The sequence below is a fragment of the Halictus rubicundus genome, chromosome 17, assembly GCF_050948215.1.
Source record: "Halictus rubicundus isolate RS-2024b chromosome 17, iyHalRubi1_principal, whole genome shotgun sequence".
Classification (NCBI taxonomy): Eukaryota; Metazoa; Arthropoda; class Insecta; order Hymenoptera; family Halictidae; genus Halictus; species Halictus rubicundus.
In genome coordinates, this window is record NC_135165.1 from 7420271 (window position 1) to 7438004 (window position 17734).

Consider the following 17734-nt stretch of genomic DNA (forward strand, 5'->3'; position numbering starts at 1 on the left):
TCCCGAATTAATAAATAGAGAGCTGAAAGTCCGAGAACAAGCTTGCGAATCAATCGACGACCGAGATCGGCAGAAGGTGTTAAAATCATCGGAAACGCCTTCGTTCGTCGATCGTTCGTGGAAGATCTATAATTCGCGTCTTCGACGAGAAATCGACTACGATGCGTTGTCTCGCAGCAGAGCAACTTCAACCTTCTCTGCCAGGCTCCAACCTGTTGTCGATAATTAGATCCATGATCGATCGATCGAACTCCTCGTTGCGCCGCGTGCAATGCAAGATAACGATCGTTTTTTTTTTGTTTGCGACTATAGCAAGAGGTCCCGTCGAAAGCGGATCTAGCGATCGGCAACGGACCGAGGCTTGCGTGGAGGGTTCAAGGTGTCGCGAGACAGGGTTACCGTTTAGTGAGGTTGTCTTATGAAACTAGATTGGGTATGAGACATACCAGCTCGACGGTGTAGAGCATCTCGCGCTGCTTGGTGAGCTCCTGCATGTACATCTGCGGCACAAAACATATCCACAGTCCACCAGTGCTCAAACTACCCCTACGATCGGTACTTCTCGCGGCACTTCTTTCTTTAACGGGACCCGAACCCGTTTTGAAACCGAATTTCTGGAGGATCTATGCTCCTTCTCCGTCTCTATAAATCCTCGATCCTTCTCAAAATTGGAAAAAAACGTTTCCGGCCTTGGATTTTGCACGAAATCACGATCCGTTTCACGATTTCCCGGGCCGATTCTCATTTCTCGAGGCCGCTATACAGCGGAAACTCTTTCGCACAAAATTCGCGTTCTTCGAAGACACGGTACGTATGTATCTACGTTCGTAACCAAAAAGACACGAGTAGCAACGACTAAAAACGAGAAGCAAACGTGTAACAAAAGTTCGACAGAGCATAAAACTATGAATACAAATCGAGAAGAGGTAGACACGATCATAAGAAGGAGAGAGAGTCTGCAGTTAAACCGAGTACAATTGAGCGAAACGCAATATCATGATCTCCTCACCGTCGTACAGCTTTGTTTTACCAGAAATCGATTGTATGTATACTCGCGAGATGAATCGACGCGAATCGTCGCATCGGGAGCAGTTAATAGATCGTTAATGGTTATTGAAGTGTACACGATAATCGCGAAGGAAATCGTACCGGAAGAGAAATGCGAAGGCAATCAGCTGGAATTTATGATATCGCGTACGTTAGTAGTACGAGAAACGATGAACGAAAGCGATGGAGATAATGAAACGAAAGCTAATATTTCTACGGAATACACACACGCACACCGTTCTAGTCTACAGCAATGACACGATCTAGGGGCTGATGTGATCTATGGGACTCACCTGTTCCTTCAACATGACCGCCTGTTGCCGCTTCAGCTCTCGTTCCTGCGAAATCAGAATTAATTACGGTTTAGCATCGTCGTTTACATGGTGCGTGCGCAATTGGCATTTATCGCCGATTCCGACTCGGATAATCGAAGGATCTGATTGCGGGAAACGAGATTTATCGAGCAACAACTCTGGGGTTGTCCGCAAACGAGTATGAATTCCATTTGTTCCAAATTGTCACTGAATCGTTTCGATCTCTCAATTGTTAACCCTTGCACGCTCCTCAAAAACGCTTACACAAAAGATACCACAAGAGTACTTCCTCCATTTTCGACTTACACGTGAAATACAATTAATATAACAACTTTAACAACTTTGCGTTTACATCACATTCGAAGGAAGTACATCTCACGATGTTAACAGAACAAAATTAAAAATAATCTAGAAGCATCTACACCAATATACAAAGAGTAAAGTTTTATTTTGTGGAACGTGTGAGGATCAACAAATTAGTTTCTTTTTCCGACGTGTTGCTGTCTGGTTGCTCCATTTGGAAGCAATTAAGGATTTTAAGCTAATTTGTTGACTCAGAAGCGCGAGGATCCCAGACGAACATTTATTAAGCTCGGTTGTGTTTTCGTGGCAGCAATAAAATGGGATTTCCTTTGTGCCGGTGTATCGCGATCGCATTAAAGATCAAGAGATAATTCCCGGACAATCAAATAACGCTCGTCACACGGGATAGATCCAGTTCTAATTGAAAATAATTTTAAAACCGGGTATCCCGTCGCAAAGGAAATGCAATTTATTCGCGCGGGCGGAGCTCAAATTGAATAACACGTTCTAAAAGCGAATTCCCCGGCTAAATAACGTTTGCGAGCGTCGCGAAAATATGTCGGGCGAGTTTCTCGATAATTTTTATTCTCTGCCGAGGGGGCGGCGACGAGGCGAGGGTGGCCAACACAGAGAAAAGCCGAGGGTGCGTGTAACAACGATTTTAGGATTACCTGTTGCTTCCGTTGTTGCTCTTCCAGTCGTATCTTCTCCACCTCTTCCTGCCGTTTTTTCCGGGCCTGCGCACAATGCCATATACACACGTCACTCACATCCATCAATAGCAATTTCGCGAGCAAATTTACAGAATGGATTTTTGCTTTCTTTTCTATCTGTCTTTCGAGAGTCGTTTCGGGCAATTTCTAACTCTTTCACCGTTCTCTCAATAAGTCAACACTTATCACGTCTAATTAACACTATCTTCCTTTCATCTGATAAAAATATAGAACAGCTTTTTGATCTTAGAAATTTGATTTTCTTCAAAACAAAGGGATTCTTTACGAGAGTAATGTCTGTACTGTGAACACGATTGCGGAGGGCGTTGAGAATAATATTTCATTTCTACAAATTCCGAATTATTTTTAGTCACACAATTTGGGGATAGACTGTAAATTAAGCGGCATCAAATTTTGAATCGATAAGTTACTCTGTTCAAATTTAACGACACTGAGAACGGTACTACGGGCACGTCGCTCCGGTGATTTCAATGCGCGTTGGGACGCCATCTTCGCGCTGAACGCGTTCGGCCATATTTTCAACGCGCATGTTTCACTCTCTTACGCTATTTTAGCTAATCTATTGCTATTTTACCTCATCGTTATAAGTGTAAAGAGAGGGGATGATATTTTCTATAACAAACTCATCGTTTAACAATTTCGCGAGCAACTCGGGGACGATATTTGCCATCATTTCGAAATTTTGTCTTTTAACAAACAATTTTGTCTATTATCATTCAACAATTTCGTGAGTCAGTTCGAACGGTTACCGCAGAAAATCGCCCACGAAAACAAGGAAACAAAAAATAACAGATTCTGTAACGTTGTTGCAGTTTCTATTCAGAACGGTGTCTCGCCCGATCGCGAACCGAGGAATATGTGTAGTTAGCGAAACTCTTTGTTCTCTACAATCGCTGTAGGCCTTGATAGTAATTCTTCTGAATTTTGATTCGCGGTGGATCCGGCCCCTTCGTGTAGTGATTCGAAAGCAACGTGTAGAAGCGCGACTATGTCAGCAGAATCGGTGACAAGCACTACTCTAAGGTTGTCTAGTGACGTAGTCATACTCTATCTCGGAACAACGAGAAAACAAAATCGCTCTAGAAAGAAAGAAAATCGTGTTCCCCGTCCAGTTCGATCGGAAGGGATATCTAGATGGTAGCTCGAGATCGGTGTCTCCCCTCGACTATGACAAACGATTTTTTTTTTTTTTTTTTTTTGGCAACGTAGGGTGGTCCTGTTGACGAGTAACAATTCGATTGAACGACACAACAAAGAGAAGCCCTTCCCTCCCTCCAAAAAAACAACCATGTACACCCCACCAAAGAGAGACAGAGAGATAGAGATAGAGAAAGAGATAGGAAAAAAAAACAAGTAGCGAGATCGGCATGCTGTCATAAAAACCTCGTGATATATTTATACATAATGTCGAGAAAAATAGCAGCCAAGCAGAAAATGAACGGCACAATAAAAAAAAGACGATCCTCCGTTTCCGTGGAAAAGTCGACGTGAAACGTCGTGTGTACATAGGTATATGTGTATATACGATGAACGGAAGGAAACAAAGAGTTCGTGAAAACGAAAAGCTTCTGACCAACTACCAGAGAGAAATATATAAAATATTCATATAAATATATATATATATAGAGAGAGAGAGAGAGAGAGATAGAAAGTGAGAATATATAAAAGAGAAATATGTATACATACATATAGATGTATATGTAAATATGTATAAACCACCACCATTTTATAAAAACCTTGAAACACAGTTAAAACCAGAATCGTACGAGAGAGAGAAAGAGAAAATAGATCGGGGGAAATGGTGAAATAAATTAGAGAAGAATACAGCCGTAGAAAGTGGTATAAAATATGTCGAAAGAGAGAGAGATAATCAGCGCATGCAGGAGCCAAGCAGATATACTCGCCTTTATGGTTACGCACATGAGTAATAATTGTCAGTGTGTTATATCAATCGCTGTAAGCCGATAGGTTGTCTTGCGACGGCAGAGAGATCCGAACAGCTGTGATAGAGAACGTGATCGTGTGGCCGGCGGTTAGGTGTGTAGAATAATAACAATATTATTAACAGCGGCGATAGGCGGTAATAGCGATAATTAGAACGCGACGGACGATCGATCGATTGTGAATCTATCGCGGATCGATTCATTGTTTTTTCTTTTTTTTTTGTTTTTTGTTTTTTGGTAGCGAAAGAAGAAAATAGAGCGAGTTGGAAAGGAAACAGAAAAGCGATTCTTGGCCGATTCGAGGCCGAGCGGTGTTCCCACGACGATCTCGAGGAACACGCGCCGAAAACACGGAAAATAATATTACGGCATGCTGGATAATCATGTAGCTAGCTGTTATTTCTTGTATAGTGACAGGAGAAGCACAGGATAGCGTTACGACAGTCGGTATTACCATTTTCATTCGTCCTACTGGATGCGCAGATACTTTGTTTCGCCTTTTCCGATCTGGTTTTAGAGACAATATTGTGTCAGCTTCGATCGCTATGGTTCTGAGCTCTTTTCGGCTCCTTCACAGTGGACACGTGCTCTCAAAATCCTCAATTTTATATTGCAAACTCGTCAGAGAGTTACAAGCTAATTCGTCTGTTCACTTGTTCTACTCAAATTTCCAGCATCTTTTTAAGATCAAACTCATACTCGATGTCTCGTGTGAAGGAGCTCGCATGTTTCTCATTTTTGATCGACGCAAATCGAGACTCAGTTTTTCAAAACGCAAATTTCGAGCTTGTAAACGTTCGTTCGACGATTTTGAATTTGATATAATCGTTCACCAACTCTGCAAATGCAACAGCATCGTTAAACAGGCCTTTGAAAGACCACGACTTTGCTGTTCTGTCTGTTTCGAAGCGTGGTTTCAAAATTATAAAAATATGACAATTCTATTAGATCATCGATCTATTAGAACACTTCGTAAATGTACGTCTTCGTTAATTTTCTTGTTAATATTTTATACACAAGCGACTTAACCCTTATTCTCAAACACTTATGCACAGATCGTGACAATATGATTCAATAGTACTCCAACAGTGTTTAATTACATCGTTTCAAATAAGATTGTACGTATAAGGCAATTTAATTCTATAGTACAACAATTGTTTCACTATTCGAATGACATTTTTTGGTCATTCTTTTGACCAATGCATTCGGGTTGGCAATCAATAAAAGCATTTTCATGAGAACGAATGTTACAAAAATTTCAAATGAATACAAACACCTATAATGAACGAATGATCTATCAAAAACGAAGCATCTATCAAGGCTCGTTCTTATTTTGCGTTCGAACAGGAGCTCGATTTGTCGATCATGAAGGCCCGAGCCTGTCCAAGTGGTATCACCCATCGTTTTCATTTAGGTATCCTACGAAAGCACCGCGTGTGCGTTTAGGTATGCGTGGCGCGTGTCGTGTGGTGTGTCCTCTTTCGTTTCGATGCGCTGTCAACCGTTTTATCGATTTGTCGCCTCGTATGTATTGTCTAACTTTCCGTCGGACTTGTTTGTTATCCAGCGGTAGAATTTGCGGGCAGCTTCTTACATCGACGAGACGCAACGTCTTCGTCGCTCTCGGGAATGCGCGCGGGCCCGAAAACAAAGATCGATACCGCGACAAAGATCCTCGAAAGAGATCCTCGAGGACTGTATTCGCGCGCACAGAATGTAGAAACCAAAATAGAAACGAAAGTAAACGGGAGAATGGTTAAGTAAACGCGTCGAAGATCGAGATCCGGGGGGGGGGCGGGGCGGGGGTGGCTGATGTAAAATGATGTAATCGGTCACGCAGAATGTTTTATGGCCACATACACATGAAACTGACATGATGTAACGTTCAGATAAATAAGAGAGAAAGAGAGAATGACTAGTTTTATATATATATATATCTTACCTCTGGTGTGGTTCACACAGTGAAACTTTAATCCATTCGGTGAGAGGGTTAAATGAGCGAATTTGATTTCAGGGATTGTAGGGGGGGGGGGCGTATATCGGGATTACGATTTGCAAAAAATGTGGAGGACAACATAGAAAACCAGGCAATCGTAGTCTTACCTCGAGAGGTCCATCGTATTAGTCCTCGTGGAAACAGACGAAATAAAAAAGACAACGGGGGTTTTGGGAACGGTGGACCAATGAATCGCAATGGGGAAGAACAGTCAACGTTCATTGTCAGCATGAAGTCGATGAGGGTTTTCGATGATGATGTGGGCGGTCGGGGCTCGCGACTTTTAGAGAACCGTCGAGGCAGAGATGAGACGATAAAATTCCTCGAATAGGGAATTCGTCGAGAGAACAACTGTTGGGAAGGGCCAATGGCGATTGCCGTGATGGTCATTGTCTCCGAGGGCCGGCCCTAGGTGGTGGTTCTTCGTAAATAATTTTGCACACAATCTTATTCATCAATGACCTAGTTCATATCAAGATCTTTTCAATTTTTCGACGCGCAAGTTCAGACAAACTGGAATTAAGTACAGCTTTCTTTTTTAGATAAAATTTTCTTTAGTTTTTAAAGATTTGCACTCTAGTGCAACCAGTTACAGAAGTCTGACAAGTTTCCAATATTTAGTCCTTTCAGGACGAATGTCGACATCCCGACGATATGTCCAGAACTGCGTTTCTTTTAATTATATAGTGACAAAACATTTGTGTTTCTAATAATTTTTTAATGAAACTTTTATCACGGCCTTTTTCCTGATTAAAATGATACCCAACATACACGAGACAATTTGGATCGTATTTACTTGTTTAGTTGATGATACAGAGGGACCTCTATTATCCGTACCAATCAGTGGAACATGAGTGTGCGGATAATAGAACGGCTTCCTAGTTACAGTGTTAGATTAAATATGTAGTGATTGGTACATTAAATCGTATTGTAAATGGGCCGCTTTATTTGAAAACTGAAAATGCTTCGGATAGTTCGGATAGTCGAGGTTCTACTGGATCGTGGATTGAACAGGTAAATATGATTCAAATGGTATCACGATTGGTCTCATTTTGTCAGAAAAGTGTCGCGAACATGTCGCTAAAAGTTTCATAGAAAAATCGTTCTGTCTAAATGTTACACTTCTCAATGATCGAGCCTTGGGTCCGGCAATGAGTATACTGCAGTGGGCCTAACCGGTTCACAATCTTGCAGATGTCTGCTCCTTCTATCGAGACAGTCCAGTGAACAGACTACTCCAAACAGACCCTAAAAGACCCTCCTTCTAAAGCATCGAAGAACCACCAGTCCAGAGACCGTTCCTTCAAGATCCATCATCAGCTACCTAGCCTCCTGATCCGAAGTTCAAAGGACCGTCCATTCAGAACAAACCGCCAGGGGTGTCCGACACAGGGTGGTCTCATGGGGGGATGGAGTATACGGGGGTGGTACTTTTTTTTTTTGAGGAGGCGTCAATACGACGATCTTACCTCCAGAAGCTCCTGACTTTGCGTCTGAGTCTGGGCCTGCTGGGTATTGTCCATGCTGGCGTTGGTGGTGGTGGTGCCTGTGGACGCGGTGCTGGACGTTGGCGTGTTGGGCTGCGTGGTTGATTGCGACTGCGTCAACGGCAACGGGTTGGACGACACGGCGGTGGTCGAGGTGGTCGTCAGGGTTATGGTCGGCGGCGGCGGGGGTGGCTGTGCCACCTGGACCGTCGGCTGTGGCGGCGGAGGTGGCGGGGGTGGGGGTGGCACCACGACTGCGGGCAACGGTGTCGTGATGCTGGCTGTCATGGTGTTCGCGTTGCCGAGTACCGTGCTGGCCGGCAACGAGGTCACCGACGAGACCAAGCTCGAGGAGGCCGACGAGGCCAGGCACGAGGAAGAACCTGAAGACAGGCCGCCGCCTGTTGCGACCGGCTTCTTCCCGTCCTCCGGGTCAGCGTGTTGCATCATGTCGCGGTTCCTCCAGCTCTCCGCGATGCTCTCCCGATTCTTCCAGATCGTGGCCACCGTGCTGCTAGCCAGACCCAACTCGCGCGCCACGTCGCTCTTGCTCTTGCCGCGTTCGATCTCTTGGATGATCTTCATTTTCTGCTTGATCGTGAACGCGAGCCGCTTTCGACCCTGCGTTTGTAGGTTTAGGGATGCCCAATAATCGATCGTGTTAATCGACGCGGTTCGTTCGTTACTGGGTTTTCGGTTCGTGTGTCGAGAGAGAGAGAGAGAGAAAGAGAGAGAGAGAAGGTGGTGGTAGTAGCGTCGCGTGCGAGTGTTACCACCCGACGCTCTCTAACAAGCGACGCCCTCTGACAGAGAGGACGCGCGACCCTCGTTTAGAGCTCGGGTTTGGTTGTGGCGAGTTGTGATCGTGGTGGTTGGTTGTGGTGGTGGTGGTAGTGGTGATGGTAGTGGTTGTGGTGGTGGTGGTGGTCGGGTTCGTGGTGGGGTCTCTCTATGAAGAGGTTGGGCTGAGCCTTTTTCGAGCTTCGATGGCAACTGGAAGTCGCAATGGAAGAGACCAAGAAGACGAATGATCGAGAGGAGACTGTTTGCGATGGCTTTGACGATTTTTATTACCGAGGTTACCGTTGATTAGGCGATATACTTTGTATTCTGTTCGTATTTTTTTTTTCTTTTATTGTACAGTTGTAACCTCCGATGAGAGGTTATTCTGATTCTGGTCGTATCTTGCTAGCTTGCTCTATAGAAAATGTCCCAAGTTGCTATGCCAAATTCCTATACCGCAAATTGCTCATTCAAATTCATTCTTTAAATTTCAGTCCCAAGGAATGATCTTGCTTTGTCTGTCTCTAGGTGGCCAAAGCAGTCAATGACCATTGTGACCATTCAGTCAATGAAATAATAACGTATGGCTGCTTTCTATGCGTTTGTGCACGAAGATTGTCCCCAACGACCAGCGTCACATATTTATAATTCTAACTTAAAACTGGTATCTTTGATGTGACAATATCTTTTTTCATATTTCAGAAGAGGCAACTAGGGGACTCTAAGTATCAAGGCTGAAATGAATGCTGGCCCTAAACGTGTTGATCTTCTGTTTCTACTACTGAGGCTGTAAGTTGTGTTCTTTTTATTTTCGCCGGGAGACAAAGTGCATTTCTCGCACGTCAACACGCTGCAATCCTCTTCCACAACGAACACTATCAAAAACCAACGCGTGAATATTCGCAAATGCAGTGACACAAATGAATCTTAATTTTAGGTCGATAAATCGCACACAAGACAATCGAAACAGCCTCGAAACGATCCTCAATCGAAGCGACGACTATGATCGTAGCCTTTCCTCACAGAAAGCGGACGAGGGATCGATTAGGATCGATTATTAGTGGAATGGGCATCCCTATGGTGTCTTGTCCCAGACAGTAAACCCACTATCTCTATCTACATATCCACTTTTCCCTGTCTCGTCGACGTTCTTCTCTCTAACGTCTCGTTCTACGCGGTCTGTGTTGCGTGTATGTTTTCAAGGGGTGGTTAGGGTGGTTAGGTGGTTTCTGAGGGGGGTTTTCGGGGCACACGTGTGATGGGCAGTGCGTGTGTGAGAGATAGATAGATAGATAGACAGAGAGAAAGAGAGAGAGAGAGAGAGAGAGAGAGAAAGAGAGAAGGTGGATGCAAGTGATTGCGGATGGACGAGGTAGCGGAATGAATGAGAGCGAATGAGTGACAGTGATTGAAGAGAGGGCTTTTCTGGTGGAGCAGCTTTTTGGTGTGTCTCGCTCGAGAAAGGGATCCCGATCGGATACTTTGGACAACTATCACAGTGGAGGGACTATCAAAAAACGTGTTTCTACACTCGCGCATCTACTTCGCCGGGCTTGACCTTGCCGGAACACGATTCTCGACTCTTTTCTCTCTGCACATACTCGAGAAAAGATCTAGAGGTCAGGCTCGATCCGCGGCCGCTCGAGAACGTTTCCGAGCAAGGCGGACCGTGTCACTCCGATCAGAATATTTGATTAGAATGATGATCTCTTTCAGCGGATTTATTTTTAGTGATCGATTGTTGGAACGTCAGCTGTCCGAAGCAATTTGGAAAACTCGCAGGGCAAGAATGAAGTATATGTTCTGATCGGTCGTCGCTCAACTTACACGGTCGTTCGCCTTCGTCTATGAGATTCATCTAGGAGGATATGCCACGGCAAAACCGAGTACTCTGAGACTGGTCTACAGCGCACATAAAAAGCGTCGGGAGCTAGGTATCGAGTTCACACGACTGTACAGACTTCGAGCAACAAATTTCGAGTCTCATTAGCGGAACGCTGGCCTCCTCGGGAAGATCAAGGCTTCGCATCGTCACAATAAAAAATCAACTTCCATTGATTTTCACGGGAAAACCAACAGTTCCACAAACTGGGCGATCTGAATTTCCTACGAAGGACAAGTTCCATGTCCCAGCCTCGATTTTCTCGACGAGCGTTCCTTTTCTCTCCCAGTTTCTCGATCTGAACCGATCGCAGCGATCGATCGGCCCGAGAAACCGAACAAATCGCCGGGTCCTCGCTCGATCATGTCAATTCCCGATGAGTGGAGGACCCGGAAGCGAGATGCAGCCACAAACGATCTCCGTTCAACGACTAAAAGACGTTCGACTCACTGGGGGTGTCAACGGAACAAAAGTCAAAAACTAACGGTGTGTCGGAGAGAGCATCAAAAAATTAATAAAAAAAAAAGAAAATAAAAATTAAGAGAAACAAAAAGAGAGGGGGGCTGGACTAAGGGGTGTTGTCAGTCGGAGAAAGAGACTTTGGGAGGACATGCTGGGTTCTCCTGTCACTATTGCTAGCGATTGTTGGTCGACTATGGGTCTTGGGTGGTCTTCGTGTGTCCTGGGACGTTTTCTTGGTTGGTTTTTGACGGATCGTAATTAGGGTACGGGGGTTCATATATATATATATAATTCTGCGATGTTTTTACAAAAGTTTCTGGTTACAAGAATATCCACTGGAGAAATAGTAAAATGTATGTGTGTGTGTGTATATACATATATATAAATGTATGTATGTGACAACACATACATATATGTACATATATATATACACATACGTAAAAATAGATATAGATGGAACAGTATATATATATACGTAATAAGAATATAAATAATATATATATGTATGTATAATATAAAATACGACACACACAGAGAGCATGCGACACGCACGACAGGTGGACAAAATACAAAAAACGTAGTAGGTATCCCAAATAGAGTAAGAGAACAGATTCCTTGTGAACGAAACAACGAGAATCGAGACAAAAACGTGAAAAAGGAAGACACGATTCGTGTGAGAGCATCAACTTACCTCGAGCAGCTGCTGATTTCGAATCTCCCGTTCTCGCCTCACCGCCTCCTGACGCTCCGACTTCTCCTGCTCCTTGATCAACCTGCGACAGTCATTAAAAATCATTCAATTATTACTTCGTTAAGTCTGCCATAATACTCAATTATTTTTTAACCGCACAATTAACTCATGATACCATTATTTTCCTCGTACAATAATTCACGGGCTCTAATTGTAGGGGATCTCTCCATCATTTGTAGGGAGTACAATTTTTGTTACTAATTCTTGCGAGACGGACGTTCTGTACAATTATTAGTGGCAGCGATAAAATAGCAGATAACCGGACCGCAGGTGATTTAGATACGAAACAAAATTTTCTCTGATTTAATTCTCAAAGTTTAAGTACATGAAAACAAGTCGTGATCAAAATTTCCTGTGTACAGCACAATGAAGAATGACGCTGTTGATGGTTGTGTACAGACCTAGCTTGCTCCTTGTGCCGCTGCGCCTCCTCCTTCGCCAGCTTTTTCGCGTACGCGAGCTTCTCCCTTTCATACTGATTGTTCGTCCGCACATCCCTGAAGCCACCGGCTGCTCTAAGCTCCTCCAACCTCCTGGCCACTTCCTGGGCACCTAGCCTAACGAATTCCGCCTCTGCAAGTCCCATAGTTGGTTGCAGAAACTCGCCCACCAGTGGACGGGACGAAAAAGAGAAGTTCGCCGTTGTCAACTCGGCAGGATTCTGCTGCTCCAGGAACTAAAAAGACCAGTCCATGATCAAACAAACCATTCATTCGAAAGATCCTTTCTGTCCGGTACTGGACATTAAAGCTGGTCCACTAATTGGTGTATTCATTGCTCGAGAAAAAGATCTCTGGTAGCTCTACCAGCCTTCGTATTAACACTAAATTTATTAAGCAATCGATTGGTCTATTCATTGCCCGAGAAAAATATCTCTGGCAGCTCTACTAGCCTTCGATATCAACAATTTTATCGAACAATGAACATTTATTTGCTCCCAGAAGATGGAACACCTTTTAATTTCCCAATATCCCAGTTTGTTTTCGTCCCACAAGCACTCTGGCTAGCTAAGAAAATTTGTCAATCTCCCATTCGAGGGGATCGAGCGGATTAAAACGGTTCAGTCTGAATCGTAATTGAAATCAAGATCTTCCGGAAGGACGTGACCTACCTTGGCCAGGTCCGGACTGCTCCTGAACGTCTTTCCGCAAGGGCTATAGTAAGACACGTCGCCCTTTATCACACCCGACTTCCCTAATCCCTTGATCACTGTCTCCCGTTTCCAGCCACGTTCCAGGGGTACCTGAAGATCCCTCTCGCTGGGCTTCACCTTTCTTCTCTTCGCGTTGGAGACGCCGTCCGTGTTGTCGTCGTCGGTGTCCGTCACCACGTCGGTGTTGCTGCCGCTCTCGCTGGTCACGTCCATGTTGCTTTCTTCACCGGACACCTCCAGCAGTTTGTTCTTCATCTTCTCCTGCAAAGACCGCTATATAGGGAGCAGGGTTTTAGTGCGGAAATCATAAGAGAAGAAAAAACAAATCGGCCCTGGGTCGTCGGCGACACGCATCTTCTTGGTCAATGACAAATAAATTCAATAGAATCTTAAAAAAAAACTCAATTCACTCGAAATGAAATAAAGTCGACGAAAAAATAAATCATTACGGATGACTCGATAATCGAACGGAACGTAACGAGGATTGAATCGATAATTTAAACCAAAATTCGTTGGGTGTAGAAATAATTGGGTTCATCATCTGTGCTGGAATAATCGTCCAAGTTTTCCATACGAAATCCTTGAAGATTAGTTGGTTAGATTGTGGGTTCTTATGCAAGCGTTCTGATAGGCAATTCTATAAAAAGAAGTTGGCTCAATGAGAGGGAAGTGAAAGTTTACTTCGTTGGATACAGAGTTTCTTGTGCAGCACATATTTATAAGAAAAATGCTATTGATTTTTATCGATACACGGTCCTTTTCAATTTTATAAAAATCACAGGTGTTATAAATGCATTGAGGTCCGTACTAGAGTGGGTGCAATTTAAAACTGTAAAAAGATTAAAAGGATTTGATAGTATCCACATATTTTTCTCAATATAATGATATATTTATGATTATGATATGAAGCTAAGTGCATCAAAGTGCATCAAACTGGCCCGAGAATTAAGACATTTGAGGACAAGGGCTCAACGGATAGCGACACCCAGCACAGATGAATCTACCTCAGAATACTCATCTACCTGGTTCTTGTCGTCGCCCTGGCCAGTCGCAGTGGCGTGTAGTTGAGCAGCGAGGATGTTGGACCTCAGTAACGAGACCTGATGAGACAGAGGCACGCTGGGGTCCAATGTCGGTGTTGGTTTGATGCCTAGGGCTCTGCTCTGGGCCAGCAGCGAGGCGACGGTGTTCTTCTTCGGCTTGGAAACACCGCGGCCCAAATTCCTCGGCCGGCCATCTTTGTGATGAGTCGTGCTAGCGCTCTCGCTTTCTTCGCTTCCGCTGCTAGGTCGTTGCGGAGAATCCGCTGCGGCGAAAAGTTGCGCCAAAGAAGGGCTAGGCGACGCTGGCACCGGGACCGAGTTCTGTGGCACCCTTCGTGGTTTCGGGCCCGGCTTTCGCCTCGCTGCGGGGCGCGAATCAAATTTTTCTATTTGAAAGGGGACTGAATGGGGTAGAGCAACGATACAGTTTCTTCAGATCTGTCAGCTTGGCGAATCTAATCGCGAAATGATGTTTGGATGGGGATTGGTTCGGGATGGTCGGTGAAGGAGATGGAACGCGAAGCCGGGTCTACCTTGGACCAGACGATGGTCGAGTGAAAACGATTATGATTGGGAAGTTTGTTCAAAGAACTCAAATGTTCGATTGGAGAACAGTTGGATGTCTTCATTCGACTAGATTGTTGATTATTCATCTTTCTTCAGGAACGGTGCACTTCTATGGCAGCGAGGTAGCTAAACTACTGTTTTCTTGCCTTTGGTAATACACTGTTTTTAGAGTAGACAAAATTTAGTATTAACCCATTGCACTCTGAGCTATTTTAATTCCAAAATCTATTTACATTTTTTCCGTTCTAGAATATTTCCATTGTATATTATTTTTTTCATTTTATGGATATGAAACTGATGTAATAGATACCTCATACAATACGTAAATGTTTAGTAATTTATTGAACACGAACAAATTGAATAAACAATATCTTGAATATTGGTGTGGCAATTTTTAGTGGCGTCCCAGAGCCGCCCCTTGAGTGCCCCATGAGAAGATCAATGCTACTTTGAAAAAGGTAGGCACAAAAATTCTTGAAGAAAGAAAGAAATTGCGAAATGACTCTTGTCTGTTGCAACAGACACGGAAAACAATCCTGACCAAATATTGGCAGTCTAACAACGATCCTCTAATTGAAACACAAGAATCAAACAAAGCGAAGAAGCACAACCAAATCGACTCATCTTCCCATCAACCAAACTGATTCTTCCCACGACTTCCATTAAAGTGTAACTGGTGTTTTCGTCGGTACATACTCCGATCAAGGATCGATGCCAGTACTAGACAGAGAAGCGATCGCGAGTTCTTTTGATCTGCCGGCGGATAAAGCGGCTTTGTCCGTGTTCACTCACGTCTGGTTCGCGTAGAGAGCCCCGGCTTCAACGGTTCTACCCGGTTGGTTACGTGTTTATGACGTTCAGTTGTTAGTACGGCTGGTTCCGGTGAACGATTAATCCGAGCGCAGCACGATTGTTACTCACATGTTCGATCGGAGGCGAGTAGGGATTGGCTCAAATTGCTGAGCTGACTGAGCGGCTGGCTGCTGGAGATCGGCGAGCTACTGCTCGTCGTCGCAGGCTTCAGGGATAGATTCAGAGGCGCGTCCGAATCGTTCGAGCTGTTCGCGTTGGTGGTCGTCGTGTACGACGTGGGCGCCGGTAAAACTGACCCGTTCGTCGAGTGTGCCGGTAGTTTGATCACCTCCACGCGATCTACCGGTTCCCTGTAGTCGTTCGACTCGGTCTGAAACAGCAACGATCAGGGATCTTAGATCAATCTGCTCTGAGAACCTGTCCACGCGTTCCTCAAGGTACAAAGTTGCTTAATTAGTCGACTGATGCAAAGACAAGGATCTTTGAGGACTCCATCAATGCTTATACACGGCACAAGTCTCCAATTTTTAATATCTATATCATTTTTCTAGGAAATGGAGGAGTTAAAAGCTTGAAGAGACACAGCGGTCAAGGATCTTAGATCAATCCATTGCTGAGAACCTGTCCACGCGTTCCTCAAGGTACAAAGTTGCTTAATTAGACGACTGATGCAAAGACAACAATTTTTAAAGTCTCTATTAGTTCTTTTACAAGGTACAAGTCTCCAATTTTTAATATTTATATCGTTTTTCTAGGAAATGGTGAAGTTAGAAGCTTGAAGAGACACAGCAGTCAGGGATCTTAGATCAATCTGCTCTGAGCACCTGTCCACGCGTTCCTCAAGGTACAAAGTTGCTCAATTAGTCGACTGATGCAAAGACAACAATCTTTGAAGTCTCTATTAATTCTTTTACAAGCTACAAGTCTCCAATTTTTAATATTTATATCGTTTTTCTAGGAAATGGAGGAGTTAAAAGCCTGAAGAGACACAACGATCGGGGATCTTAGATCAATTTGCGCTGGGAACCTGTCCACGCGTTCCTCAAGGTACAAAGTTGCATAATTAGTCGACTGATGCAAAGACAAGGATCTTTGAGGACTCCATCAATGCTTATACACGGCACAAGTCTCCAATTTTTAATATCTATATCATTTTTCTAGGAAATGGAGGAGTTAAAAGCTTGAAGAGACACAGCGGTCAAGGATCTTAGATCAATCCATTGCTGAGAACCTGTCCACGCGTTCCTCAAGGTACAAAGTTGCTTAATTAGACGACTGATGCAAAGACAACAATTTTTAAAGTCTCTATTAGTTCTTTTACAAGGTACAAGTCTCCAATTTTTAATATTTATATCGTTTTTCTAGGAAATGGTGAAGTTAGAAGCTTGAAGAGACACAACGATCGGGGATCTTAGATCAATCTGCGCTGAGAACCTGTCGACGCGTTCCTCGAGGTACAAAGTTGCTTAATTAGTCGACTGATGCAAAGACAACAATCTTTGAAGTCTCTATTAATTCTTTTACAAGGTACAAGTCTCCAATTTTTAATATCTATGTCATTTTTCTAGGAAATGGTGGTGTTAGAAGCTTGAAGAGACACAACGATCGGGGATCTTAGATCAATCTGCTCTGAGAACCTGTCCACGCGTTCCTCAAGGTACACATTTGCTTAATTAGTCGACTGATGCAGAGACAAGGATCTTTGAGGACTCCATCAATGCTTATACAGGACATTGTGGAATTCAATTCTAGGAAATTGTGGAGATAAATGCTCGAGGAGATCTTCAAGGACTCTATTAGGTCTTCACAAAGCCACCTGTTACTGAAGGGAAGCAATTGAACACTGTCAGACAAGAATGATGTCTGTGGCAACGGTAAAAATTGACAAAAAACCTAAACATGCTAGGATAGAGTTGATTTTCGTCTCAAAGAACCAGGTGAAAATTTATTCGAAGTCGAAATGCCGCGTTACGGCATTAACATAGAAGTAGCAATTACCGTAGCACGATTGTACTTTCTCGGCTCCATCATCAGCGACGTCGTTGTCGTGTTCGTCTGATGAGCAGTGAGAGCTGGCACCGGCGGCGGGTGTACGCTCACGCTCGGCGTGTCCAAGGATATAGTCTTCTTCCTGCCGCGGTTCGTTGTGCCAGGAACCTTTGGACCGACTATGCTCGACGTGTACTTGATGATCTCCGTGTCGGGAGGCAGCCGCACACCTCCCAATATATTGCTAGGATCGCTGGATGAAACGCAATTCGATTAGACAAGTCAATCCTGCCATGTTCAATCTTCGAACGATCTCTAACTTTAGATCTTGACTCGTGATCCCTTTGAGCGCTGCGTCGCGGATACGAAAACTCTGGCGATTCTATTATGCCAGTCACGACACTTGCAATGTCTACAGTCATTAGCCAACCCATCTTTGTTCCACGATTGTTCAATCTTTAAGCGAT

The 17734-nt window shown here is 44.1% G+C and overlaps 1 protein-coding gene across 19 annotated transcripts in view; it reads right to left on the reverse strand.

Moving 5' to 3' along the window:
• Window positions 1-17734, reverse strand: part of LOC143362424 (bromodomain adjacent to zinc finger domain protein 2B) — a 295115-nt gene that overhangs the window by 14809 nt on the left and 262572 nt on the right. For 12 of the 19 annotated variants that reach the window (XM_076802565.1, XM_076802574.1, XM_076802569.1 and 9 more), the window contains 10 exons: window positions 17277-17520; window positions 15387-15648; window positions 13878-14299; window positions 12814-13128; window positions 12104-12378; window positions 11643-11724; window positions 7807-8445; window positions 2336-2401; window positions 1341-1385; window positions 447-500 (listed from right to left, as the gene is read on the reverse strand). In XM_076802565.1, coding sequence (XP_076658680.1) covers window positions 447-500; window positions 1341-1385; window positions 2336-2401; window positions 7807-8445; window positions 11643-11724; window positions 12104-12378; window positions 12814-13128; window positions 13878-14299; window positions 15387-15648; window positions 17277-17520 — 2404 coding nt within the window. The remainder of the gene's footprint in view (window positions 1-446; window positions 501-1340; window positions 1386-2335; window positions 2402-7806; window positions 8446-11642; window positions 11725-12103; window positions 12379-12813; window positions 13129-13877; window positions 14300-15386; window positions 15649-17276; window positions 17521-17734) is intronic. The other 7 variants (XM_076802576.1, XM_076802568.1, XM_076802579.1 and 4 more) reach the window with 7 other exon arrangements.